The 25,681-nt window shown below is 36.9% G+C and overlaps 4 protein-coding genes across 6 annotated transcripts in view; 2 read left to right on the top strand and 2 right to left on the bottom strand.

Annotated features, from left to right (window-relative positions):
- Nucleotides 1-10,635, top strand: part of LOC126780189 (alpha-mannosidase 2) — a 91,799-nt gene extending 81,164 nt beyond the window's left edge. The window contains exons 5-8 of the mRNA XM_050504434.1: nt 4,634-4,726; nt 5,612-5,806; nt 6,467-6,578; nt 6,649-10,635. Of these exons, the coding sequence (XP_050360391.1) occupies nt 4,634-4,726; nt 5,612-5,806; nt 6,467-6,578; nt 6,649-9,365 (3,117 nt within the window). The 3' untranslated portion in view covers nt 9,366-10,635. The remainder of the gene's footprint in view (nt 1-4,633; nt 4,727-5,611; nt 5,807-6,466; nt 6,579-6,648) is intronic.
- Nucleotides 10,636-10,662: 27 nt separating this feature from the next.
- On the bottom strand, nt 10,663-14,470 carry LOC126780218 (ADP-ribosylation factor-like protein 5B). Of its 3 annotated transcripts, XM_050504499.1 has the most exons (7): nt 14,407-14,470; nt 14,177-14,292; nt 13,976-14,051; nt 13,590-13,798; nt 13,045-13,170; nt 11,667-11,776; nt 10,663-10,892 (listed from the first exon to the last, which is right to left on the bottom strand). In XM_050504499.1, the coding sequence occupies exons 2-7, from the start codon at nt 14,198-14,200 to the stop codon at nt 10,844-10,846; spliced, it is 594 nt and encodes a 197-aa protein (XP_050360456.1). In that variant the 5' UTR covers nt 14,201-14,292; nt 14,407-14,470; the 3' UTR covers nt 10,663-10,843. The 3 variants fall into 3 exon arrangements, with proteins under 3 accessions (XP_050360456.1, XP_050360457.1, XP_050360458.1); XM_050504500.1 differs by having other exon boundaries at nt 13,976-14,292; XM_050504501.1 differs by lacking the exon at nt 14,177-14,292 and having other exon boundaries at nt 14,407-14,455.
- A 1,608-nt stretch (nt 14,471-16,078) lies between these two features.
- Nucleotides 16,079-20,660, bottom strand: LOC126780579 (alpha-mannosidase 2-like). The gene is made up of 7 exons (XM_050505176.1): nt 20,609-20,660; nt 19,964-20,263; nt 19,779-19,924; nt 19,311-19,403; nt 19,013-19,207; nt 18,817-18,928; nt 16,079-18,744 (listed from the first exon to the last, which is right to left on the bottom strand). The coding sequence occupies exons 1-7, from the start codon at nt 20,658-20,660 to the stop codon at nt 16,079-16,081; spliced, it is 3,564 nt and encodes a 1,187-aa protein (XP_050361133.1).
- A 1,487-nt stretch (nt 20,661-22,147) lies between these two features.
- Nucleotides 22,148-25,239, top strand: LOC126780196 (breast cancer anti-estrogen resistance protein 3 homolog). Its single transcript, XM_050504461.1, has 6 exons — nt 22,148-22,210; nt 22,354-22,581; nt 22,780-23,774; nt 24,146-24,314; nt 24,389-24,566; nt 24,657-25,239. The coding sequence occupies exons 1-6, from the start codon at nt 22,208-22,210 to the stop codon at nt 25,016-25,018; spliced, it is 1,935 nt and encodes a 644-aa protein (XP_050360418.1). The 5' UTR covers nt 22,148-22,207; the 3' UTR covers nt 25,019-25,239.
- The last annotated feature ends 442 nt before the right edge of the window (nt 25,240-25,681 follow it).

The following is a 25,681-nucleotide window of genomic DNA, read 5'->3' as shown; positions in this document are numbered from 1 at the left end:
TCTTTTTGTGTGACTACGAGAGTGTATGTAATGAATTAGATCAAATAAATTGCCCATTATTATTAACAAATACGAATTCTGTTGACGAAAAACTAAATATTTTCTACAATATATAATTGCCTATTATCTGTAAACACACACCCATGCCAAACCACGTGAAAATCATTATCCGATATGGTACACAGCTCCTCTAATAAGGGCACTACGCGATAATATCATCTAATATCATAAAAGCAAGACATATAATAATTTAATGGATAAATTTACTTACGAGTTGTTGCGAGAACGTTGCACAATGATGATTAAAAATTGCTTGATAGTTTTAAAAAACGCGTAGTTCTATCAGCTACGCTACTCGAAATGACCCTACATATTTTTGGAACTTTTTTAAACAACAAAGAAAAAATGGCACTAAATGTATACCAAACGAAATGTCTCTAGATGACCACGTAGTGAAGGGAGGAAAAGATATATGCAACGCTTTTGCTAAATATTTCGCATCGGTATACATAGAAAGCACAAATTATGAGGTAGTAAATAGTTCTTCGACATTAATTTTGAACAATCGAACTCAATTTCGGAATTCTTATGCACCATTTAATAATTGTAAGCTTACTGAAGATGAAGTTTTTAAACAACTTTCTACCTTCGATCCACCACCCAATTGGTTGCACCACTAACACTTATTTATAATTGTTCTTTGCAAACAGGTACATTTCCAGCTAAATGCTGGAAATATACCTTTTTGCAGCTGATTATGACAGAATTAATAATCGATTAAACGAGACGAACTGGTCATATGTTTTCTTGATGAGTAATGATAAACTAAAAACAAAAGGGACCGTTTGTCGAGTCCGCGACGCTCTGAGGTTCTAACCTAAAGTTGCGGTGAGAGGAGCTTCTCTTACAATGATGAGTTAGACATAACTTGTTAACGAACCGACGACTCCGAGTACGTACGTATAGAAATGTCTATAAAGAATGATCGATTTAAGTAAATATTTGATCTTTATGCAACCGATTAAGTATATATTTTGTTTTCTTGTAAGAGGCAAGATGAAGTTACCTGCAGCATGTGTCTGATGTCGTGCACGTAGCAGCCCTTTGTGTCGCCAGCGGCTCTTTGCCGTTTGATGTCGGAAGGACGTCGGCCATCCGACGCTTAATACTCTAAAATAATTGTTAAATATTGTTTACATTGCCTCTGTGAAATTTGACCGAATAATGTTGCTACGACAAAAAAAAAAGATTTTAAAAATCGACATCAACCGAATTGTATAAACCATATCTCGTACTGCTAGTAAAACAGAGGCCGCAGGACGTGGTCGAACAGAAATGCGGTCGCTCCACCGCTAAATAGAATTTACCTTTGAATGTGTGAAAAATTTGATTGGAAACTCGATTTGCTTTTACATTCACTTTCCGAAATCGCAATACCAAACGAAACGAATGCACATCTGACGGCTTGGCTAAATATTTTCGTTTCATTTGATTTGATAAATTGGACGAATACGGACTGCTCTTTATTTTATTTTAATTCATTTGTGCCGTGACCGTGACCTTGACAAATTATACAAACTTAGAAATAACGAGTCGTTAACAAATACGTTTTAATGATAAACCAGTTTTCAATTATTTATTTATAATTTTCAAATTTTTGCCCGGTTGACTGGCCACTGGTTTCTATAATTAAAGAATACTCCTCGTTCTTAAATGATTTCGTCATCTATCATTGCCATATAGTTAAAATTATTAATTATTATCATTTGAATTATGATTATACATTTATCGATTTTGTTACAAAAGTAATAACTGCATTTTGTTATTAAAATTTTGTGTAGCTCGACTTTCGAAACCTTTTAATAGAACACTTGAATTAAACCTCGTAGACAATTGTACTATCCGTAAGAAAAACGAATCGTTTTTGAACATATCATCAGGGACTGCGAGGTAAAATAATGACGAAATATAAATATACGTTAACAGACCTATTCGCTCGTACTGTGATAATGCGTCGTACAACTCGACCCGCTTATTTTTTTAAGCGTTTATTTAAATTCTAGCTGCCCGCCCAGACTTCGTACGGGTAGAATAAGGATTTTATTCCGTGTCTTTTAATCAATAAAGTATAAACGTTCACCAAACGATATATTCGCCCATACATTAAAGTGCTAAGTGACTGCCTCGTTGGTCTAGTGGCTGGATATATATGCAGGTAATGACCGATCATGGTTATTTTTGAAGAATACCTGTGTAAGATCGGCCGCGAATCGCCGTCGATGTGTGTGGCGATCCACTGTGACGTGGATTGGGACACCGCTTAGCATACGTTGGAGACGCGCTCCGACATCCTGATCCGTGAAGTCAGACAAGACCTGTCCGAAATTGGTGTGGAGGGCTGTAGCCTCCTTCTGTTAGACCGTCATGGTCCAGACGGAGACGGCGGAACTGGAAAGGGCTGATCCTGCTCGGCGCAGACGACGACGGCGTCATCTCGATCCTCCCACAGCCCAGACGCCCGGGGCTTAAAAGAGAGGGCGTACCCTTTGGGCCGTGGATGCGTGAAGTGGGGGCCTCGTGTGTCCTATTTCAGACGGCCCTGAGGAGGACGGCAGCCGGGATGGCCTCGCGCTGCTGTCCATCGTCGTCACTGCTGAAATAATAAAAAAAAATATTAAAATTAAAAACGTACTATTCGTAATATTAAAACTAAAAACGTACTATTAAATAAATATATCTATCATAATTTAATAGTACATACATTTAATAGTACCTAGTAGTAAATTTAGAGTACCGGGAAATATTAAATAATAAAAACAAACGAAACAAGATATTTTCGTGCTTTAAAATGGAGCCTATATTTTAAGTTAGACCCCTAGCAAAATACATCGGTGAAAACCGTATTGAATTCTATGCAGTAGTTTTGCGTGAAACGGATACATACAGAAAGATAAACAAACAAAATTTCTAAAAACTTTTGTTTTGGCTTCTGCTGCCTTAATAAACATTAAATATATTGAAAAAAAAACTAATATGGGGTATATTAGATTTTTTAAAATATATTTCATATACAGACATCGGCCTGTTACAATTTCATTATATTCAGACGCCGTAGTAGATCTAAAAGTACCTGTTCGAATTTCAAAGTGTGCCAGGCAATAACATTATTTGATGTGTACCAGGCCAAACTGTATTAATCATTTCGAACTGACAGAAACTACTAACTTATTCATTAACATTTTTATTTGTAGCAGTTCATGAGTACCTACTGCGGCAAACCCGACTCGTGCTATCAATGTTTTGAAGTATTGCGTTTTGTCAAGAATGACACATATATAGACATAAACTTAAAAAACAACATCTTAATATCTAAATACATGCCAAATCGTTAGAGCCGTTTCCGAGGTATACAAAATTTATATAAAACTTTACTCGGTGGTAGGGCTTTGTGTAAGCCCATCTAGGTAGGTACCACCCACTCATCACGTATTCCACCGCAAAACTAAAATAAATACGTATTTTTATGTTTGGGGGGGGAGACAGCCAGAGTAACTACAGGATTCCTATTTCCCAAGGTTGATATCGCATTAGTGATGGAATGGTTGATATTTCGAACGGCGCCGATGTCTATGATAGGTGGTGACTACGTACCCCCAGGTGGCCCATCCACCCGTATGTCTGTCTACCTATATATATAAGTAAATACCACTCGTCACAAGATCTCTTAAACTTTTGTAATATATTCGTACTCATTTTTATTATAATTATCTTTTCAAACGTATGTCGGCATATAATGTTTTTGCAATTCCTTCTGCGAGGTAGCCGACGCCGGGTAACACGATTATTTTCATTATTAGATTATCTCTTGCTTCAACTTACGGCGTCACTTAACGAAATTAGCCTACGTGTGCGACGCTCGTTCGTATACGTACAATGCTGGCGAACCATCCACACAGGTCGACAACGCGGTCGAACCACGTTAGCATCCCCTGCGATGCAGATTTCATTGTTGTCTCTTAACAAACACCCCAGACACCGTTTACCCATTCACTTATATTTGTTTATTTCGCATTAATCGATTCTCATTAAATATTGAGGTACTAAGGAAATAAGTCATCGTTCAGATAATTAAGGGTTCGGATAATCAAGGTTCTACTGTATTCCAAAATCGAATTGCTGGTTTTCGCCGAACTACTTAGGACAGTTCGGATAACTTGCAATATATAAATAAATATATAATAATGTAAACATACTATACCTTAATTTGTCCAACTATCGACTTTCTACAAGGTTTAACATTGCGACAAGCGCAGGAGATGAGTGAACTATGATTTTCAAACTCGATTAACCCTGCGCTTGCGTCGAGCTTTGGTGCTCCAATGTTGTATTAAGCACTTCCTTGTCGTTTAATCTAATTAATACCGCGACAAATGTATCAGAAAATTTAAATAAAATAGTGACAAAAAGTAAAATAAGTGTCCGGTTGCAGCTCGTATAGGCAGGCTATTTAGGATTTAATGTTGTGTAGCATCGCTAACTCACAAAACCGATACATGACGTCACCTGATAATGAATGATGACCTGTAACACAAAACGGCTTATCGAGTGAAATTATTTAAACTTACATTTTCAGCCGAGTTGGTTACGGACCAAGGAGTTTTGGGACCGAACGTTCGAAGATCGCTACGAGCTCATCAAAAATGACAGTCGCCGACCACCATTGAAGGTATTTCAAAAATTGATAACTTTTGATCCGTTTCATTGCAGCTCAGGGATTACGTTTGTAAGTTTGTATAGGTACTTAGATACCTACCGACGACACGAAACAACTTGATTTTACATATATACTAATAATATCAATACGATACTGTACGATACGCTTTCATGACTTAACTACTAAACCGGTTTTGATAAATTTTGGTTTGAAGCAAGCTTGAGCCCCAAAGAAGGACATTGGCTACCTTTTATACCTAATAACTATCCACCCCTAAAATCGCCAACGAAAACTAGTAAAAATATATCTAAGTGTAATAACATTTGCTCCAAGTATTTACGATGTTTTTTTATCGTATAGTTTAGAATAAACATCTTTAAAATATATTTATTTATTTTCCGTGCATAATACTAATTACATACATACATACGTACGACCACACATATATACATACATACGACTTCAACGTTGTATTAGGATTTTAAAAGTTTCTTCATTATAGAAGAAAATAACTCGTTCGCTAAGCGTATGGTTCCTAACGAAAATTAGGAATGTCTATTTTGAACTAATTAAACCGAACCTCGCGACTCGCGCCTCGCTACATTGAACCATTTTGTTTAAAGAGAAATAAAAATTTACTTGTCATGTAAAGCAAGAAATAATCTGATTTTTACAAAATTCGTTTTAAATCTTTGGCCGCATGCGTCAGGCAGAGATGAGCAGATGAAGGTGTATATTTACGAATCTTCATTTGTACCTGACATCTGTAGAAGTATATTTGAAACTACGTGCGTTCGTAAAGCGAGTCATCATTGGTTTGCCAACCATTTTCAGCACCCTACCTAAAATCGGATTGTGTTCCTCGTTTTCTTAACGCTTGCGTCTTGTAAAATTCAGGTTATCGTGGTGCCGCACTCGCACAACGACCCTGGTTGGTTGAAAACTTTCGAACAGTACTTCGAGTGGAAGACGAAGAATATCATCAACAACATCGTGCAGAAGCTTCACCAGTACCCCAACATGACTTTTATCTGGACCGAAATGTCATTTCTCAACGCGTGGTGGGAGCGATCCCACCCCGTCAAGCAAAAGGTGAAAAATTATAACTAACAAATATTCTTTTACAAACTATTTGATAGTTAAGAAATCTTACATTTCTTTATAATAGAAGCTCACAAATGTAAACTCTCAAAAAGTTTGTCCACGATACACAGAGTGGTAAATAATAACCACGTGCGCCACACATGACCACTCTCGCTGTAATATGCGAGTAAAGGGCACTATCGCCATCTAGCGAATCAAGTAGACTTATGAAATATTTCTGGTTCCAAAACTTTGGTTAAATCAAAACAATTAAACAGAAAAATAATTTACTATATGCAAAACAAATCTCTTTGTTATTTAAAAAAAAGTTTATCTATACCATCGGACTAGATAGGTATGTATTTATATATTAAAATTGCAAACGATTTAATAAATATTTTTAATGGTATTAAATTAAATATTAATAGCTGCAATTACCAAACGACGTTATTAATGAATGAATTAGCATAGGGCGATAACTTTGTCACACATTCTAAATAAAACGTACAACGTCAGAGCCTCTAGCGCCATCTCCAATTACCGTAGTTCACTAATTAGTTCTCAGTAGCATGGAATCGCTGGCAACATTACACTCACACTTAACTTAAAATGACAGCAACAACAGAATTTCTCTAACAATAACAATTGATATCTTGTATTGTATTTTAGGCACTGAAGAAGTTGATCAAAGAAGGTCGACTCGAAATTACGGGTGGAGGCTGGGTGATGCCGGACGAAGCCTGCACGCACATTTATGCGTTGGTCGACCAGTTCATTGAAGGTATTTATATGTTCTTATAAAAAAAGGTTGCTTCAGTTAAATAAGGTTGTACATGTATCTTATATTTCAGGACATCAATGGGTAAAAACGAATCTTGGTACATCGCCGAAGACCGGGTGGTCGATCGATCCATTTGGTCATGGTCCCACCGTACCCTACCTCCTGGACCAGAGTGGACTCGAAGGCACCGTCATCCAGAGAATACACTACGCCTGGAAGCAATGGCTGGCGCAGAGGCAGATCGAGGAGTTCTACTGGGTTACCAACTGGTCCGAAAAGAAGCCTTCTCTCATCGTCCACAATCAACCTTTCGATATCTATTCTATTAAGAGCACTTGCGGTCCACATCCTTCTGTGTGCTTAGGCTTTGATTTCAGGAAAATACCGGGGGAATATTCAGAGTACACCGCAAAATATGAAGAAATAACTGACCAAAATGTTCACAGCAAATCCAAGACTCTGATAGACGAATACGATCGGATTGGCTCCCTGACCACTCACAACGTCGTACTCGTCCCTCTCGGCGACGACTTCCGGTACGAGTATGGCGTGGAGTTCGACGCACAGTACACTAATTATATGAAAATGTTCAATTATATTAATAATCATAAAGATACTTTTAACGCTGATGTTTCATTTGGAACGCCTCTCGATTATTTTAACGCTATGAAAGACAGGCACAAAAATATACCTACCCTCAAAGGAGACTTCTTTGTTTACTCCGATATATTCAGCGAGGGGAAACCGGCTTACTGGTCCGGTTACTTTACGACCCGACCATACCTAAAGATCTTGGCTCGCCAGTTCGAACATCACCTGAGAACCGCTGAAATTATCTTCACGCTAGTTGCTAACTATATAAAACAATCGACCACCCTTAAACTGATCTCATCTGAAAAACGATTAGAAAAATTCTACGAACAATTGATTACCGCTCGTAGGAACTTAGGTCTGTTCCAGCACCATGACGCAATCACCGGAACTTCTAAATCTAGCGTGATGTTCGACTATGGAACCAAGCTGTTCACGAGTATTTATCACTGCATTCGTCTACAAGAGGCGGCGCTTACGACCATCATGTTGCCCGACCCATCTCTTCACTCGCAGAGCATTCTCCAAAGCCAGCACGAATGGGAAACTTACGGTAAGCAACCGAAACAGTTACAGGTTTCGATCGTTGACAAAAGGAAAGTTGTACTGTTTAACTCGCTTGCTGAAGAACGCACAGATATAATATCGGTCAGGTCGAATACTACTAGCGTGCGTGTTTACGATACGCGTAAGAAAGAGTATGTCCAATATCAAATTACGCCGATTATTGAAATACGCGAACACGGAAAATATGTCATTAGTGATACGAACTTTGAGGTTCTTTTCGTCGCCACGGTGCCACCTCTCACAGCAGTCACGTTTAACCTAGAGGAATACACGAACACGTCGCAACACTGCATAATCTTTTGCAATAATTGCAGCGATAAAATATTGGGCTCCGATAAAACGGAAAATTTCACTGTAAAAAAGATGATGCCTGGTGATATTCAGCTAGAGAATTCGGTTTTAAAACTTTTAGTTGATAGGAACACTGGGCTCTTGAGGCAAATCAACAGGAAAGATAATCGTAGGAGACACGTAGTCGAAATGCAGTTCGGTGCTTATCAAAGCGCGCAGCGACACTCTGGAGCCTACCTCTTCATGCCAGACTACGACGCTCCCGAGAAGAAGGTCCTACATCAATACGGCAGCGGAACCAGCCAGCAAGACGAGAACATAATTATTTTATCGGGTCCCGTCTCCACTGAGATCACCACGCTGTACCTGCCACTTCTAGTTCACACGCTTAAAATTTACAATGTCAAAGATATTGCTCTGTCGCACGCCGTACACGTCGAGAATGTCGTTGACTTTGAAAGCCCTCCGAAAAATCGAGAAACTGAGATGTTCATGAGATTACAGACAAACATACAAAACGGAGAAGAGCCAGAATTTTATACCGACCAGAACGGCTTTCAGTACCAGAAAAGGATTAAAGTTGAAAAGTTAGGTATCGAAGGAAACTACTACCCGATCACAACGATGGCGTGGCTGCAGGATGAGGAGGTCAGGCTTACTCTCATAACCAACCATGCACAGGGTGCTGCGTCTTATGAACCCGGCCGCTTGGAAGTCATGCTCGACCGACGAACTCTATACGACGATCATCGAGGCATCGGGGAAGGGGTCGTGGACAACAAGCCCACGGTGTTCCACAACTGGATACTCCTCGAGCCGTCTACTTCCGACAGGCGGAAGAGAGATACGAGTGATCACGTGTCCGGGGTATTGAACAGACGAAACTTCAGTCCAGATGCAAAGACCACTATATACGAACTGCCCACGCGCACCGCCGAGCATCTGAGCAGGACTATGAACTACCCTGTGAACGTGTACCTCGTGGACACCAGCGAGGTAGGCAACGTAAACGTGAAGACATATCAGACTTTTATTCAAAACTTTCCTCCGGACGTACATCTGGTCTCGTTACGAACAATCACCGATGAGGTATTGGAGCAATTTCCGAGTACTGCCTGCTTTATGGTACTGCACAGACCTGGATTCAGCTGTTCGCTGGGCGACGGCTCTCGACGGACTTCCGCTCGCTTCACTGCTAAAACCCTCTTCAACGGATTGCGCATTTCTAATCTGTCCTCCGTGAGCCTGACCGGTCTTAAGACGTACAAGTCGCTCTCCGGACTGGAAGACATCGAAATAGCGCCGCTCGAAATAAAAACCTATAAAATAAGGTTTTAAGGACCGTTGGAGTTACATGTAGACCTTTCGACACTTCCCGTTGTCGGTCTGCGTCGACTCCAGCGCGCGGGCGGACACTTGACAATGGTAATGAGAGTAAATGACTGTTTAGAATCCCGTATTTAACTGTTACGTACGTGGCTAATAGTATTGTATAAATTCCTTTATCCTTAAGCGCTTCTTTGCAATCAAACAAAACTATTACTACAATTTATATTTCGAAACATGAACTTATGAAAATCTAGATTAATCTACCTCAGGACCAAATTATAATAATACACTCACAATTTTGAAGTATCCTGCCTATTCAAAATATTCAACTATTTTCTTGTATAGCCTATTCGACATCGCCGCTACATCACGATACTTCGCATCGCTTTCACACCCTATTTCGTTTATATTAATTACCTATGTTATTAGTACTTTTCAAAGATCTCTGTAATACTATAAATGGTCAATGTTAGTGAAATAGTAAGTTAAACGCAAACGTAACTATGTATGTTTTAGTGATCAGTGACCCGGTCGACCAGGACCGATTCGGAACAACGGTCACGTGTGACGTCACTGATTGTTCACAAATTTTGCCAAATTTAATTATGTAAAGGCATTAATTTAGTAATAATTTTGATATATTTATATTATATTTATCGTTTGTATTATTTTCAAGTACAATAATGATTTTATATATTTGGTTGTGTTTGCATAATAGTAGAATTAGGCAATTTTGTACACTAAGTTACTACTGATCCGGGATTACGGCGCGACGTCGCTGCGTCGTGGTCGCTCGGCGTTCTTTTGTGGTAGAGAAACGTTCCTGAATCTCGTTACGATCTGTACTAGTACCTAACTATAGCATCACCTTGTAATACTGTGAATCTTCATTCTACTATTAATATTGTTGTCTAGAGATAACCGTAGTTAGTATTGAAATGGATGTTATTAAATGTTTATTATAATCGTAAATCGTCAAATATCAAGTAGTTAGCGACTCTTTACATTGAACATTATCTTGAAGTAACAACTTTGTAATCGTTTAATTTATTTGTATATAAACTGAAGTGTAAATATTATTTATTACGAGCCGGTGTTGCTGTGAGCAGCGAACGTCCGCCCACCTGGACGTCAATCAATTATTTTGTACAAATATTGTTCACATATTGCAACAACTCTTTACTTATTGTTCGTTCACGTTCACCTTGACTTTATAAAGTTATCGATCAGCGATCCAGCGTTTTGTTCGAAATTGTACAATTTTTGTTTTACAATAAAATGTGTAGTTGAAATAAAACAATAAAAAATCGAGACAAACAATTTTTATTTATGTCTAATGGATAGTTCGTTTATTACAATATATAATAGAGTAAAATCAGACGAGAAGAATAGGATTTAGTTTCAAATGTTTTAAAAAATATACTCCAATATCGACAAAATTAACATCAGTATTAATATTTATCAACGAGCCTCCCTCCGCCGGGTCGTCACTTCTTTTTAATTCGGCTCGCGATCCACTCGAGGCCCATGTGCAAGCTGGAACACGAACGGCGAAATAGTATATAACGCGAATGTATTATAATATATACATAAATAGTGCACGGCGGGATGGGTCGCTATTCTTACGTGCAAAAACTACTGAATGGATTTGTATTATAGACAGCTCATACTAGGTTAGGCCTTAACGGTAGATACATAACTGCCCATACCTCGCTACCTACTATCGAACGCGGGCTGAAGCTAGTTTCATTCATCAATACACATTATTTATGTTTATTATATTCAGGGTATTCAGTTTTCCGAACCGGAGGTAGCTTTTGTTTTGGCTACCGACAAGCGAGTGTAGTGTTTGTCCCGCGTGTCTGCCTCATGCCTTTCTTTGATTGCTCTAAAGCGCAGCACCGCCGCGGCGGGCGGTCGACTTCCTTGTCGTACATTGTTACATTATTATAACATAACACAAATAAATAATTCTAATAGAGATTATTAATCGGGAGACGCTCGCGGCTAATCAATCGCCGTAATCCGTCAAATCTCAGCGCGCCTCGTGCGAGTTTTTTATTTATTCGATGGCGTTAACTGCGATTAGTACGGAATGAGGCCGCTTAATGGCTCACGGCTCGACGCCACGTGTGGAGAATTTATTAGCAAATATATATTCAAAGAGTGCGAAACACTCGGAAGGATTTTATTATCTGGTTCTATAAACTCGCACAATTTCTTAGCTCATTATTATTTGTATGACCGGTAAGGGTAACGGTCACAGGCGAACGCAAACACTCAATCGAATACTGTAATGTTATATGGTACCCCTCGCCGGTGAGCGCGCAACAGGCCTGGATGTGCCACGGATGCTGTTTAATGGAAGTGAGATCCAACTGCTCTGAAATCTCCGCCGCCGTCATCGACCCCTTCACGTCCTGCAATCATCAATTTCCTGCATTAGTTCAGTAGCCGTAAAGTGTGCATTATAATAAATAGTTTACATGAAAGAACAGCTTTAGGTGTACTTCTGTTCCGTCGTCGTCGTCGTCGTCGTTGCCGTCGCCGTCGCCGACCGTGTCAGTTACTGACAAATGGTTCACGGTTACCTAAATCGGCTTTCGTTCTTGTAGAAAGAAATGAATAAAAATAAATTCAGTACCGAATGTATTCCTACAGTTATTATTTAATTACACAAAACAAAACTCGTGATGGTTCACGTCAAGGCTGTTGACACAGCCTCTTTACATTCGTTAAGAGTTTGTGCGCGAGATAACGATCATGTGGAGCTTCTTTTTTGGCAAACCCAATGACGTCACCGCCGAATGAAACACTAGTTCATCTGGGAACAGCAAGCTATATTTACGGAAACATTATCTCTGACGTACTTGTACACACGCACACACACATCGAGACTATATTGAAATTAAAGGAGAAGACATTCGTGTTCGTTTCGTAACGCGCAGTTCTAAGGTCGGCGCCGTGCCTTCTCCGTCTTCAAATTCATACAAACGAGCCGTCGTGTTATTATATTATACTCTGTTTAGTACGTCACCACAAACAGCTGTGACGTCTGTGGCCATACGACGGTTTTAGTATTATCAAGCTTTATAGAAGCCCGCGACGGGTTATGCTGCCATTTGTGTAACAGAACATTTCACTACTAAATTACTATTAATAAGTATTTATATTTAAACAAAATAAAAGAGTCAGTAGTAAAAAGAGTCTGTTGGATTGTAACAACTGACTAATGAGGCAAATACGTTGTTGTAGTTGCGGATGTTGGCTGGCCTGAACGTGCGCCGTGCGCCGTGCGCCGTGCGCATGTGTCCCGTACACATCTCTATTGTAACATTTCTTAGATGATTTCAAAAATATTAAGTGCACATCATTAAATCACTACATTGAACATGTCACATTTACACATTCACTATTGCAATGAATCACAAGATATAAAACAATCTCAATTTGTTCAACAATCGATAATAACAGTATTAATGGACACATTTGCATAACTGTATGTATCAGTACCGGCCACTCTTCTAGTGCTTTATACCCAAAAACAGATTATAGACCACAACAGTATGGCCAACTGTAAAGTACATTATAAAAGTTAATACTAGTTATATTTATGCATTGTTTTGAAATACTATCAAAAGTAAATATAAGTCAAGGCTAAGCCTTCATAATGACATTATACGATTACCTGTTTGTTAGCAAAGACTAAGAGGCATGCCTTGCTGAGTTCGTCGTGCGAGAGCATTCTGTGCAGTTCCTCACGGCTTATATTTAATCTTTGTCGATCGGTTGAGTCAATCACCATTATCACAAACTGTAAGATGATGAGAGTTTAAATTGCAAGTCTAAACAACATATAACCAGTATAAGTATATTATTATAAACTTTGCGTAGCCTTATACAGTCGCATTGCTATAGCAACAATACATACATAATGAATTTGATTTACTTAAACATGTGAGTGTTGCAATGCAAACATAGACTGGTTTTTATGTAATGATTCATACGAGGGATTTTTTTTAGAATATTGCACAGCAATGCCGCAAGCAGGAAATATGTTTTCAAGAATATGACACAAAAAACTACTTTCATGACAATCTGATAATCATGATTCCATTAATTTTAATGCAAATTACTTAACACATAAAAGTAAAACCATTTAATATTGTTGGATGAACATATCATGATTGGATGATGGCAGTGATTATGCCGGTCGCAAGTAACAATACATACTTCACTGTTTGTGTAGTATGTAGTCCAAGCAGAGCGTAGACTCTGTTGTCCTCCCAGGTCCCACATCACAAAACGAAGGTTCCTCCATACTACTTCCTCTACATTGGAGCCAATAGTTGGCCTTGTATGAACGGCCTCACCAAGAAGCAACTGATAAAGTATTGTTGTTTTACCAGCATTATCTAAACCAACAAGTACTAACTTGTGTTCTGTGAAAAGAAAGCAAAAAATAAAATTGACATTGCCATCTACAACTCGGGCACTATTTTTAATAATGAAATGGTATAGTAGGAAGTCATCTCGGATAATTATCTGAACAAACTGGACTATCTTATCTATCGTATTACGACATTTACATTCTACTACTTGTAATAAATTTGGCTTACCTTCGTTTCCGAACAAGCTCCATATTTTTGAAAAAAGCAGTCCCATAATGATTATAAAAAAACCAATGTATGATTTCTACGACAAAGACTTATTATTTTAGTTCAATATTGACATCGTCTCCAAATGTTTTTAAATTTGTATTCACTATAAGACAATAAACTTAATAACTAATAATTTTTAAAGTGCTTCATATCATTTACATGGATTCTCAGTAGTAACATCATAATGAGTTCTTCTGTTATAGTTATAATTCCAAAAAATATGTTAGATAGGCGTCGTTTCAAGCAGACTTAAGCGAGCCTTATTATGTGTATACCTGTTGAAAAGTAGGTCAATTTACTTATATTTTGATTCAACAATTTCAACTTTACATTAATAACTGAAGTCATTTAAGATATTGCTATTATAAATTAATTAATTATTAATTTACCTGATTTAAAATCTACATTGAGGTTTTTATCAATATCAATCGACACTAACACATGAAATACAGAATAAGACTGTCACGGTGTCACGTATTATCTATTACTCGATGATAACTGTAAAACTCTACATGTCTATGTAATTCTCATTGAACTAAAATATAAAAAAAGAAATATCTACATTAAATTAATTCAAGATTATTATTTTTTTAATACTATATCATTTTTTCATTCAAGGCATTAAGCTTGAAAGATACACAAAACTGCAGCAAAATGATGAATCTAGCAACACTAGGCCGTACATTAAAGATTTAACAAGACAATAAAGAAGTCCATATTACAATCAAACCAGCATTTAAATCAAAATTTGAGCTGACTGAATTTAATAATTTTATCAAAAATTATCTTTATTTTTTATTGAGTATAAAAAATTATGTAAAGTTATGTTAAATGCTTATGTAAAGCAATGATTAGGAAAGTTATCTTGTTTATCTTTTATATGTATATATATATAATCTTGTTTTAAGATTGTTGGTCCTGGTTAATAATAATTGAATATTATTAATAAGTAGGGAAACGGCTTAACGGATTTTAGTGTAGTTTTCACTAATATATTGTGGCTAACTTCATTTTAAATTTAGTGTTTGTTTTATTTAATTCGGTTTATAAATAATAAAGTTATGTCAATTTAAAGAATCACGTCGACCATTTATTCGATAAAAATGTTATAAAATGACTGTTCAGTTGAATTGGCTGAAACTTTAGCTACCTATAAATGATAATCTGTAAAATAATGATGATTGAAATTTTATAGGAACAAAACACAGTTAAAAAAGGACAGTTTCAGAGATTACATATTAATACAGGTATAGTTGAGTTGGTTGTTTGAAAATACATATATACGTATTTATTTTCGGTTTGTAAATAACTTTGTATATTAAAGTTAGGTTAGATAGGTTAGGTAGGTATTTCGTTTCGTTGCCGCATAAATATTTTTTTCATGGTTTTGTTAAATTTATTCGTAGCCGGTTAGTTTGACAAGTGAAGTAAAGCCTTAAATAAATTAAAATTAAAAATAGTACAAATGGAATAGTAGCAGCATTTCTCCTTTGAATCGCAATTGCGATTCTCTGGGCGAAAAATGAACCACATAGTCGGTTAGTTTGCAATAAGTTTTTTAACTCATTAAAAAAAACAGATTTACGTTTTCGTTTTAAAAGGCCACAATTTCCTGTGAAGATATCGTTTGCAGTCACAATAAATAAAGCAGGGAAAGACATTCAAGTTTGTCGGAATAGATTTGATTTAATGATGTTTTTCTCATGTATGATTCCAATTATATGTTGCCCTATTTAGGTCCGGGTGCGGCAAAAACCGAATAAATACTATCCCATGACTACTAAAATTTTGTATATACTGAAAGATTATAAGTCTGCTCTTACTGAATTTTTTTTAAGTTATACGCGGTTGAAACCGCGCGCACAGCTAGTATTTAAATAATATTTTTAAATAAAATAACGTTTATCATGTTTATTTTGTATTATTGTAAAACTATGAAGCAATAGCGAGTGTCAATCATTACATTATAAGTTATTTTTTATGTCATCTTTATATTAAAATAAATTAAGAACAATTTAAAGATGACATTTACATCACCAATATCAAAATGATTAAAATTTGTCAAAGTTTTCCGAAGTTTATTCGTAACGTTGTAATTTCCATTGGAGGAAAGTTATCTTTATTAAGAACATTTACAGGAATTCCTTCGTTCGTACCCACCAAGTTAGTTTGATAGACTGCTATCACATTATGAAAAGTTTTATCTAATTTAAGCGTTTCTTCTCCGTTACATCGTACAGATATGTCTTGCTTTATTAGACAAGTAAAGCTCTGTCTATGGAGCGTCACCAATGCTGTGTTTGGAGAATACTTTTCTGGAGTACCTCTAACAAGTATTGTTCTGTAATTAATCAGTGTAACATCACAAGGAAATGAGTTTTTAACCAGAGGCCTGAACGCATAATGACAAAGATTGACCTTGCTCGTATCTATAAAGAAAATATCCAACAGGTAATTAAGAGTATTGGCAAAATAAATGGCGGAAAAACTTGGCAATATTAAGGTGTTTCTATTTGAAGATTTAAAATACTCATTCTTCGGTTCGACACAGCTTTCCAGTAAAATATAATGAGTGTGATATGTAGCACTACTATCAGCGAGGCCCTCGCCTGAACCTCGACCGTCATCAAAGAGAATTCGTCGATCAAGCATCACAATTATTTGGCCCTCTTGTAGAGCCGTGACACCTTGTGCGTGATCAGTAACGACAGTCAGTCGATTCTTCTGGTCTTGAATAAACACCATACTGGTCATGGGATACATGTTGGATTCGACACGTCTGCTAAGGTTAATAATGCGTGATGTGTACTGAAAGCCGTTATTATCTATCGTGAGTTCTGGAGGGTTTCCATTACTTATGTCTGTTTGTATTGAAATGAATATCTCTAACTCTCTATTTTTAGGTGAAACTTCGTAATCTATTTTCGTTTCAAATTTTATAGTATCGGATAAAGGACTGCTCATCAGGTTAAATATTTTAACCGAGTGTTGGAGCAAGATTCCGTAAACAGATATTAACTCCGTAGTGATCTGACCCGATATGATCATAATAGTCTTTGATTTGAAGTCTAGCCTGAATGGGGATAGAATATCTTCTAAGGGTTTCGAGCAATTCGTATTAAACAAAAATATACCCGAATTTTTAAAAGAACTCCTAAACGCTCCAAAGTCAACAAGAACAAGTTTTTTATTGTTTGTCGATTTATCGATTACTGTTTTTAAAAAGCCCGAGTATTCGTCGAAAATGAGTCGATGTCTGTAATTTTCGACTTGTATGTCGCCCATTTCTATAGGTCGAACGTCAAAATAAAACTTTTCTATGTCATCAAATTCACATACTTCGCAATATATAGTAGAAGCACTCTGTGTGTTGTCGTAAGTCTTTTTAATTTTAAATAATTCAAGAGTCATCGGCGGTACGACAACGACAAAGATAATTTTAAAAAACTGTTTTGAAATTTTTATTTTATTTTCGTAATTCAATTTCCAAATAGGGTTAATTTGGATCGTTACTTCTTTTTTATTGTGATCTACAACTCGTATGTTTGGGTGTCTGGTCATTAGCTCTACGACTTCAGTTCTTTCACTATTTAGGGAATTGAATATGTATATGTGATCGCCTGGCGTAATCGATTTGAAAGAAGATATGACTTCTCCTTCTCGATAAACATATTTTTCTAAATATGTTTTATTTTTACTTGCTCTCGAACTGAGCAAACTTGCCGCTACTTCTTGTATTTGCCAGCAATCCTTAGCTGTGCTTAAAATTTGAGAGTGAACATATCGTTTCGCGCTAGAAGTGAGTGTTCCTGTCACTACGTGATTGTCTTGGAGGCGTGAAACTACTTCTCTAGCATTAAGTAAACGTTCGAAAAGTCTCGAAGCGTTATATGTTTTAAATACGTCATAGTTAAGAGCAAATGTAAAAAGTATTTCTGTACTTCGTAAAGTTGATTGCAGACGCCTTAATAGAATTTTAAACTGGGGCCTTGATGTAAAAAATCCTGCCCAATAAGCTGGACTACCTTCAATGATGTCGGCGAAATTGAGAAAATCTCCTTTCAAAATAGGAATAGAAATTTGCCTCGACGCAAGAGCATCGAAATAATCCTTGGATGTGCCAAATTCGATAGTAGCCTTATAAATGTCTCTATTATTGTTTACAAAATCAGCAATTTTTTCGTAGTTACTGTACTGGTAATCGAATTCTGTTTGAAATTCATAATCAAATGGTCCACCGAGTGGTGCAATAATCAGGTTGTGCGAAGATGTAGATCCAGTCTTTGAATACTGTTCAAGTAGTCTTTCAGATTTTTCTTTAACGTTAAATGTATTGATATCTAAGTTGTTATTATTATTGGCAAAATTGAATTCTGTGGCACATACTTCGCCTTGGGGACCGCAAGCAACAAAACCAGCTGAATTGAATTGTAAATAGTGTGCAAGAACGGAATGTTTTGGATAGCGGTCATAACCGAATCTTTTGAATGCTTCGTTTAGCTTTGTCTGTGTGCTCTTATCGTTGTCCCAATTTTGAACCCATATAAAATCAGTAAATTGATATTCAGTCAGGAATTGCTGCCAAGAGAAATGCAAATTCGTAAAGACTAAATTTGATATTCCCGATGCAGATAAGACATAAGGAAAAGTTGAACTGTGGGTCACGCTATTTGTCAGCCAAGCAGTGTCTGGCGAATAATTTAAATGGTGCTGCAGCCACTGGTGACCTATAAAATACATTAGTGGATTAAATTTGTTACGTGGGCACTGACAAAATGTTAAAGTGTCGTTTTAATCACCTTCCATAAGTTGGTGTACGATACCAAATATATGTGATGTGGATTCGTCAGTTTCCACCCATGTGCCAGTAGTGATTTCGAGTCGCCCTTCCTTCACTAAGCGCCGGACCGCCTATACAATATTAAGCCATCTAATAATTATAAATTATTTAGTAATGAAGATATTGTATTCATACATGATAATAAAAACACATACCGCTCGACTTTTTTGCCGGGCTCTCTTCCACCATTGACTCAGGTGAGATACTTCATTCCAGGAAAAGGTTAAATTTGGATAAAATTGAAGTTTTTTGACGACGTTGGATATGATACGATGCACTGTATCATTATGTAGACTTTCAAAGGAGCTCTTCCAAATTGTATGAACCTGAGATCTTGGTATTAAAATAACCTTAAACAATATTTTTTTATATATAATATATATTTTTAATATATATTTTAAATACTTCTACTACTACATAAAAATATATAACTAGGTTTTAATATAAACTTACTCTTAATGACGGCCACTTGGGGTTTCTCATGAGCGATTCATATCGACTTTCATAAACTTGATTCCAAAATTGTCTCTTTACCATCCACGGTGGCTGTAAGTTAAAATATATTCAATACGAAGAATTATAAATAAAATCGAATAAGAATTATTTACTCTCTCATACCTCAATGTCCATGTGTGAGTACTTTACTTTCCCATCGATATCAGCTTTAGCTTCATGTAGATCTGTACAAATATGGCCCGTCTCCGCCTCCGACTTATTGTAAATGTTAAAGGCATTTTCTATTACCATAGGTGCCTCTACAATAAGAAAATCAGCCTTTTCTAAGTTTGGATCGTAGCTTGATTCAGTTGGATTAGATAACCGCGTGTTATTGAATTTTATATCAATTGTGTCTTCAGTTCCAGAGTCAGTATTATATTTTAAAATACTGTTTATAAATTTGTTTTTATTCATATTTGTCGCTAAGATGTCTGGAAAAAATATAGGTGTTTTTTCAGACGAGAGCGTGTCGTGCTGCTTCAGTTCCTCAATAGAAGTGAAAAATTTAGAATCATTTAAAACATTGTACAGTTTTACATTATTATAAGTCAGGTTTCTGACGCCGACCGCTTCAGCGTTAGGAAATATAAAGTTATCTTCACTGTAACGAATTACGTTGGTGATGGCATCTCTTGCCATCCTCAGGTCGTAAGGGTTAAGGTTTTCGTTTTTAGTGACATTCATTCTGGAAAACATGGATCTACTCTTTGAAGTATCTACTGAAGATAGAATTGTGGAAATTTTTGGCCTTTCCATTTTGTGTACGAATGATTTCACTTGCGTAAACCTGGGATATATAATTTTTTGATGAAGCTGTTGTGTTTTATTACTGAGGATGAAGTCTTCATTATTGTTATTAAATGGTTTTTGCACCATCTTAGACTGATTCCGAACGATTTTTCTTAGAGCTGCAAAACAATTATATAAAATAAACAATAATGTACACAAGTTTGCTGTCGACATTTTATGTAAAGTATATTTTAGTAAATCGGCATACTTTTTTCATAGCAATCACTTCCCAAAACGAACACTAACATAAGAACAAACTCTAGCTCATAAGGTTTTATCTTCACCTTAATGATCATCTCGCCGACGGCTTGACGGCCAGACTGACCGTGGCCTACTACTGGCACCCCGTGTACGTGCAATATGTCAATGGCGGAACAAACGATGCCTGAATGTTTGAAATGAACAATGTTCAATAAAGTATCAGATTACTTGATTGGTCTGTTTCTTGGCTTGTTTTGATTTACTATCCAGCAGGTCGAAATGTAAGCATCGAGGACAATGGAGATTGCGACACATAAATCATAAGATTATATATATATATATATATATATATATATATATATATATATATATATATATATATATATTATATAACGAATCGTCATCAGATCACGAATTGGTAAACTTGTCATTTTCGTAGTCTCTTCCGTTTAAATCTGTGACAGACATGTGACACTGACTCTACTGACTTATTGAAAACGTATTAATCCTTAGGTAGTAGTAATATTCTGTACAAACAAATAAATATATACTTGTAGTATTCAGTATGTACATTATTCTTCTTCTTGGACGGAGTGAAGGGGCCGATTGAGTGCTGGTCTGACTCGCTGACGAAGGACGTTGTTACATATGAGGTATCCTTAACATAATATGTACCAGTACCAAATAATATTAAGGTAAGTGTAAAATAACGGTATGACGTGCAAATCTTAAGTATTGTTTCAAAAGTATTCAAATTATTGGGATACAGTGAACACAACCTAAAAAGTATTCCTACCTACTATGATAAGCTTCAGCACTACAAGATGATCTCCCTAACATGCCGAAGAAAAATCAATGACATGCTTATATTGTATAAAATAATGAATGGAATTTGGCTGTAGCGATTTGCTACAACAAATTAATTTTAATGTACCTTCTCGCTTACCTCGTAGAAACATTCAACGACTAATTCAAATCTTGGACACTATGCTACTTCACCAAGGATCTGCAGACTATATAATACCTATGCTTTCTAAACGGCACGCTGACTTAGATATATATACCTCAGAATTATCTAAGTTTAAAAAATATCTTAAAAAATTGTTTTCCAATACATAATGTTTTGTATTGATTCTTTCTTAAAAAAGATTTTTTAAAGTTTTATTATTAGGTATTTAAAAAGGGTTTATTACTATTTAAATAAATTTTATATTTTGTTTTCAATATACTTAATTCACATTTGCACAACAAAGTCACAGTTCACTTCATTTAACCGTTGTTTACGTTTTTCTAATTCCTAAGTTAATCTTTCGAGTACCACTTTGTAACATCTTTTTTTTTCTTTTAAATTCACGCTGCCAGTCATTACTTTATGTGGTTGATGTGGTCTTCTACTTAAAGTTTTAATCCTTTCTTGGAGATCCTTAATAAGTAAATAAAATGTTACTTCAATTTAATTATATTTAAATGTTTTATGTTTTTTTAACCGTGGCTCTTTGACCTGGCTGTGGATGGACTATGCAAATTTGTAAAACTCCGCGGGAAAGGGTTCGAAATGAGACCGAATCGTATGTTGAAAATAAATAGATGTTGATTTAAAACGGAAACAGCCTGCATACAATAAGCGGAGGTCATTACTGTGTATTTCCGTTAGCACGCCTACATATTACAAAACATAGATATTTCCGCTTGCGTTGCAGTTCGGTGTGAAGTTCTTGCTTTTCCGCTGCCAACATGTAAGTAAAATAGGGCGGGTAAAGTTATCGATCGAACTCAACCCTCAGCCCCACTAGCGCGCCCCTCGCGAGACCGCCGACTCGCGTAATATATCAACATTGTCTTAAATTTACTCATCGTATACGATGGTAAGTGAATAAAACATTTTTTAGTCGACGAAAGTTAAATTTTAAAGTAAAAAAGTGATTAAACTAAATAAATACCAAATTTGATTTTCGTGATCTTGTAGCTACTTGTCATATTAATAATTATTAAGAAAAAATATTTATAGGACACAAACGCGATGACTACGTCCGGCTTGTTAGAGTGGGAGCTCTCTCTACCATCTGATCAGATAATATCACACGGGTGGTACCACGGTGCACTCAGCCGCACGGCAGCGGAGAGCCTGTTGCAACAGGACCGCGAGTTTCTCGTCAGGGAGTCTTCTTCGCAGCCTGACAATTTTGTGCTGAGTTGCCGCTCTAACGGACAGCACCTGCACTTTGTCATCCAGAGGGTAAGCTGCTACATTTTAAGTATTTATGTATATAGTGATTAGTGAATGACAGACGTGAATGCTCTATAAACAATCAAGTGCTCTTTTAAATATGTTGTCAATTTATTTATTTAAATTTATATGCTATAAGTATTGGGTAATATATATCATTGTTTAATAGTAGATTGTAGCCAATAACACGAGCATATTATTTTTCAGATAATTGTCCATCCTGATACCGTTTTTGAAAGATATCAGTATCAATTCGAGGATGAAGCTTATGACACTGTGGCGGATCTCATCACGTCATATGTCGGATCGGGGAAACCGATATCGGCAGCGTCGGGAGCTCGAATACAGTATCCCGCCAATCGTATGATGCCTTTAACTAATTATGTATCAGGTGAAGAGTCGGGCGCTATGTTGTCACCGAATGGTGAAAGCAACTACGGGAATGCATACAGTTTATACAGTCACTTTGCAGCGAAGCCCGGCGGGTCCCTACGAGTGCCTTTTAAAAAGCAGCGGTCACATTCGTTGACACCCATAGATATGACTCAGCATGTGACACATGGTAAAAGTGCAAGTGCCGATGGTGTCATTCAAAGTCAAACAAATAAGCATGCGAAAATTTTCTCGAGTGAATCAAACTCAAACACTTGGGACGTCAATCTACCGACGAGTCCACCTGCGAAGCCTGCCAGATACGAGGGTCCCAAAGCTGATGACAGACGATTGGAGCTTCACAGACTCTATCATGTTTCGGGGTCGGATTCAGGGAACGGCTCCGGTGATTCTACGCAAAGTTCAGCGCACAGTGATCCGAACAATAAATCGAGAAACGATCCTGACTACAACCTCGTGAACACGCCAACTAACAAGCTCCAGTTCGATTTCGAACTGACAGAAGCAAAGCTGTTACAATTAGAACATTTAGATTATATCGTAGAGTCACGAATAAACCTCGAGAATTTCCAATCTCAGATTATTCCACCTTTATTGAGCAAGCCGTTGGAGTCTGAAACATTACATACCATAAAGTTATTATTACGAACATCGGGTCCACGAATATTAGCAAATCATATGACCAAAGTTGACCTGCATTTTCTCTTGGAGGAATCTGTACAGATTGAAAAACTTGATAAAACTGCGTCGGGCTTAGAACTATGCTTCTTACCTCAAGGTCGTGCTCTGCGCTTGGACGTCATCGAAAGGTAAACAAATCTTAGAATTACACGCTCCATTCGGTTAGCTAGTAGCTCTGATGTATGTACACAAACAGTTATTGATTAATATATTTAAGTTTATAAAACAACAAGCATAACAACACCTAACTGCTTTAAGTTCCGATCGCAACACAATCCTCGATATTCAAGACGCCGTTTTCACAATGCGCACGAATAATAAATAAGAATATTATGGATTATTCAAAATCAAAGATGTTTATTTGTCTTTCCTCGTTTTTTGATTAGCTCGGCTATGGAGAAGCAACACAGTGTTGATAGCTAGTCAAATTAGAAACATCGCGCTCTATTACACGCGTTAGTATTTAGGCAATAATATTATCGTTATTATTACTTTACAGAGTCGAAGCATTTCGCCTGTTAGTAGCTGTAACTATTTTAACTTGCCAAACAGACAGACAGAGAGCAGATACGATTAACGATTGGATACTTTTAGCTATTGAAACAAAAACGGCTCTAGGTAACCTTTACGGATTCTCAGCTATAATGTTCGGCTTGTGTATGCCTCAGGTAAGGTTTAGGTTTAGCCACTGAATGAATTGAATCCATAATAATTACGTAATAATATGATATCATGTTTGCAGGTGGAGTGTTTGGAGAATGCTTGGAACATTTTGAGGCGAGCTTACACAGACAATGCTTTTATGTTTGAAGCGAAGTTGAGGCCGTGTTTCAAGAGTATGAACGAGGGCACAAACCCTCTTCCACCCAACACGACCACGCCATACGTCATACCGCCTGTCCTGTGCTTCCATTTATTCGGTGAGTTCAAAAAATTATTTTAAAACAAATTAACGCGATGCTTTTATAACTACAAATACCGTCTAATGCTAGTTTTGTGTTGAATTGTAGACGGCGAGGGCGGCGGTCTGATGCAGCCGGACGAGTCGTTCGCGACCAGCCTCATGAACAGTCTGGAGTTTGACTTCAACGCCACGGCCGCACACCTGGAGGCGGCAAGACTCTTCCCGCAACAGGTCGACATGTTCAAGCGGAACGCGAGGACCGTCGTGCAGGAGATGTCTTCGCTCGGGCCAATGCTGGACCCGATACTTTTAGAGTTATTCAAGACAGAATTCCACATCAATTTTCTGTGGGGTGAACGAGGCGCTCTCACCGCCCCCAACCAACGATTTGCCCGATTGACGGACATACTTACTGCGATGGCCTCTAAGTTAGCGAATCAACCGCCGGACAGCGACGACGCATTGTAATCTCGTCATGTATGAACCTATATATAACATTGCCTCGACAATAGTTAGTGCCTACAACAAATCTATAGCATTGGACACTCGGGTGTTGCAAGACAAGAGACACTAATGCCCCTCGAATATAGATAATATTGATTTTAAGATTACAATTGTAAACCGGATGTACTTGTGTCAAAATATCCCTGAATATAAAAATATATTAGTAATATTAAATCAACTTATATGTATGCTCGAACATCAATGTAAGTATCGTGTTTTACGGATTTTTTTAAATATTAGTATCCATGTTCCCGTGTTACAGACTATACAGTACGCAGGAGGCACACCTGAATGTCGCTCAATTTCTATTTACTTGCATCGCCGTGTCTCATTAGACAGATTGCAATAATCCATAGACTTCCAATAAAAATACAACTGAATTTTAATCAATTTTTGTACGTTTTATATAAAATTGGTCGCCGTCAAAGTTATGGTGTCAACAAATATCAAGCTATATATATAGTACAATAAAGTCCTAAGGTTTAGGTTTATATAGCGACGAGGGCGCTGAACACACGCTGACAGTGATGACTAAATAAGTTTTATAAATGGATTTAATAAAAAAAATGTAAAATTATAAATATTTAACCAAAAAATTATATTAAGTACATGAAATATTTAAAGTTA

The sequence above is a fragment of the Nymphalis io genome, chromosome Z (genome assembly GCF_905147045.1).
Source record: "Nymphalis io chromosome Z, ilAglIoxx1.1, whole genome shotgun sequence".
NCBI classification, from domain to species: domain Eukaryota; kingdom Metazoa; phylum Arthropoda; class Insecta; order Lepidoptera; family Nymphalidae; genus Nymphalis; species Nymphalis io.
The sequence above is the reverse complement of the archived record's forward strand: the minus strand, read 5'-3'. Positions and strand labels throughout refer to the sequence as shown.

Bases quoted from the DNA above. Each gene is read 5' to 3' on its own strand.
- LOC126780218 (XM_050504499.1), bottom strand. From the start codon at position 14,200: ATGATGTTACTACTGAGAATCCAT. The intron at 14,052-14,176 runs GTAAATGATATG...TCTTTGTCGTAG, and splicing joins TGTTACTACTGAGAATCCAT to AAATCATACATTGGTTTTTT. The intron at 10,893-11,666 runs GTACCATATAAC...TTCGTGTTCCAG, and splicing joins TGCGCGCTCACCGGCGAGGG to CTTGCACATGGGCCTCGAGT.
- LOC126780579 (XM_050505176.1), bottom strand. From the start codon at position 20,660: ATGTGTCGCAATCTCCATTGTCCTCGATGCTTACATTTCGACCTGCTG. The intron at 19,925-19,963 runs GTTACAGTGAAG...CTAACGCTGAAG, and splicing joins TGCCATCACCAACGTAATTC to CGGTCGGCGTCAGAAACCTG. The intron at 19,404-19,778 runs GCGACAAATATG...TTTAACTTACAG, and splicing joins TATTTTTTCCAGACATCTTA to CCACCGTGGATGGTAAAGAG.
- LOC126780196 (XM_050504461.1), top strand. The intron at 22,582-22,779 runs GTAAGCTGCTAC...ATTATTTTTCAG, and splicing joins TGCACTTTGTCATCCAGAGG to ATAATTGTCCATCCTGATAC. The intron at 24,567-24,656 runs GTGAGTTCAAAA...GTTGAATTGTAG, and splicing joins CCTGTGCTTCCATTTATTCG to ACGGCGAGGGCGGCGGTCTG.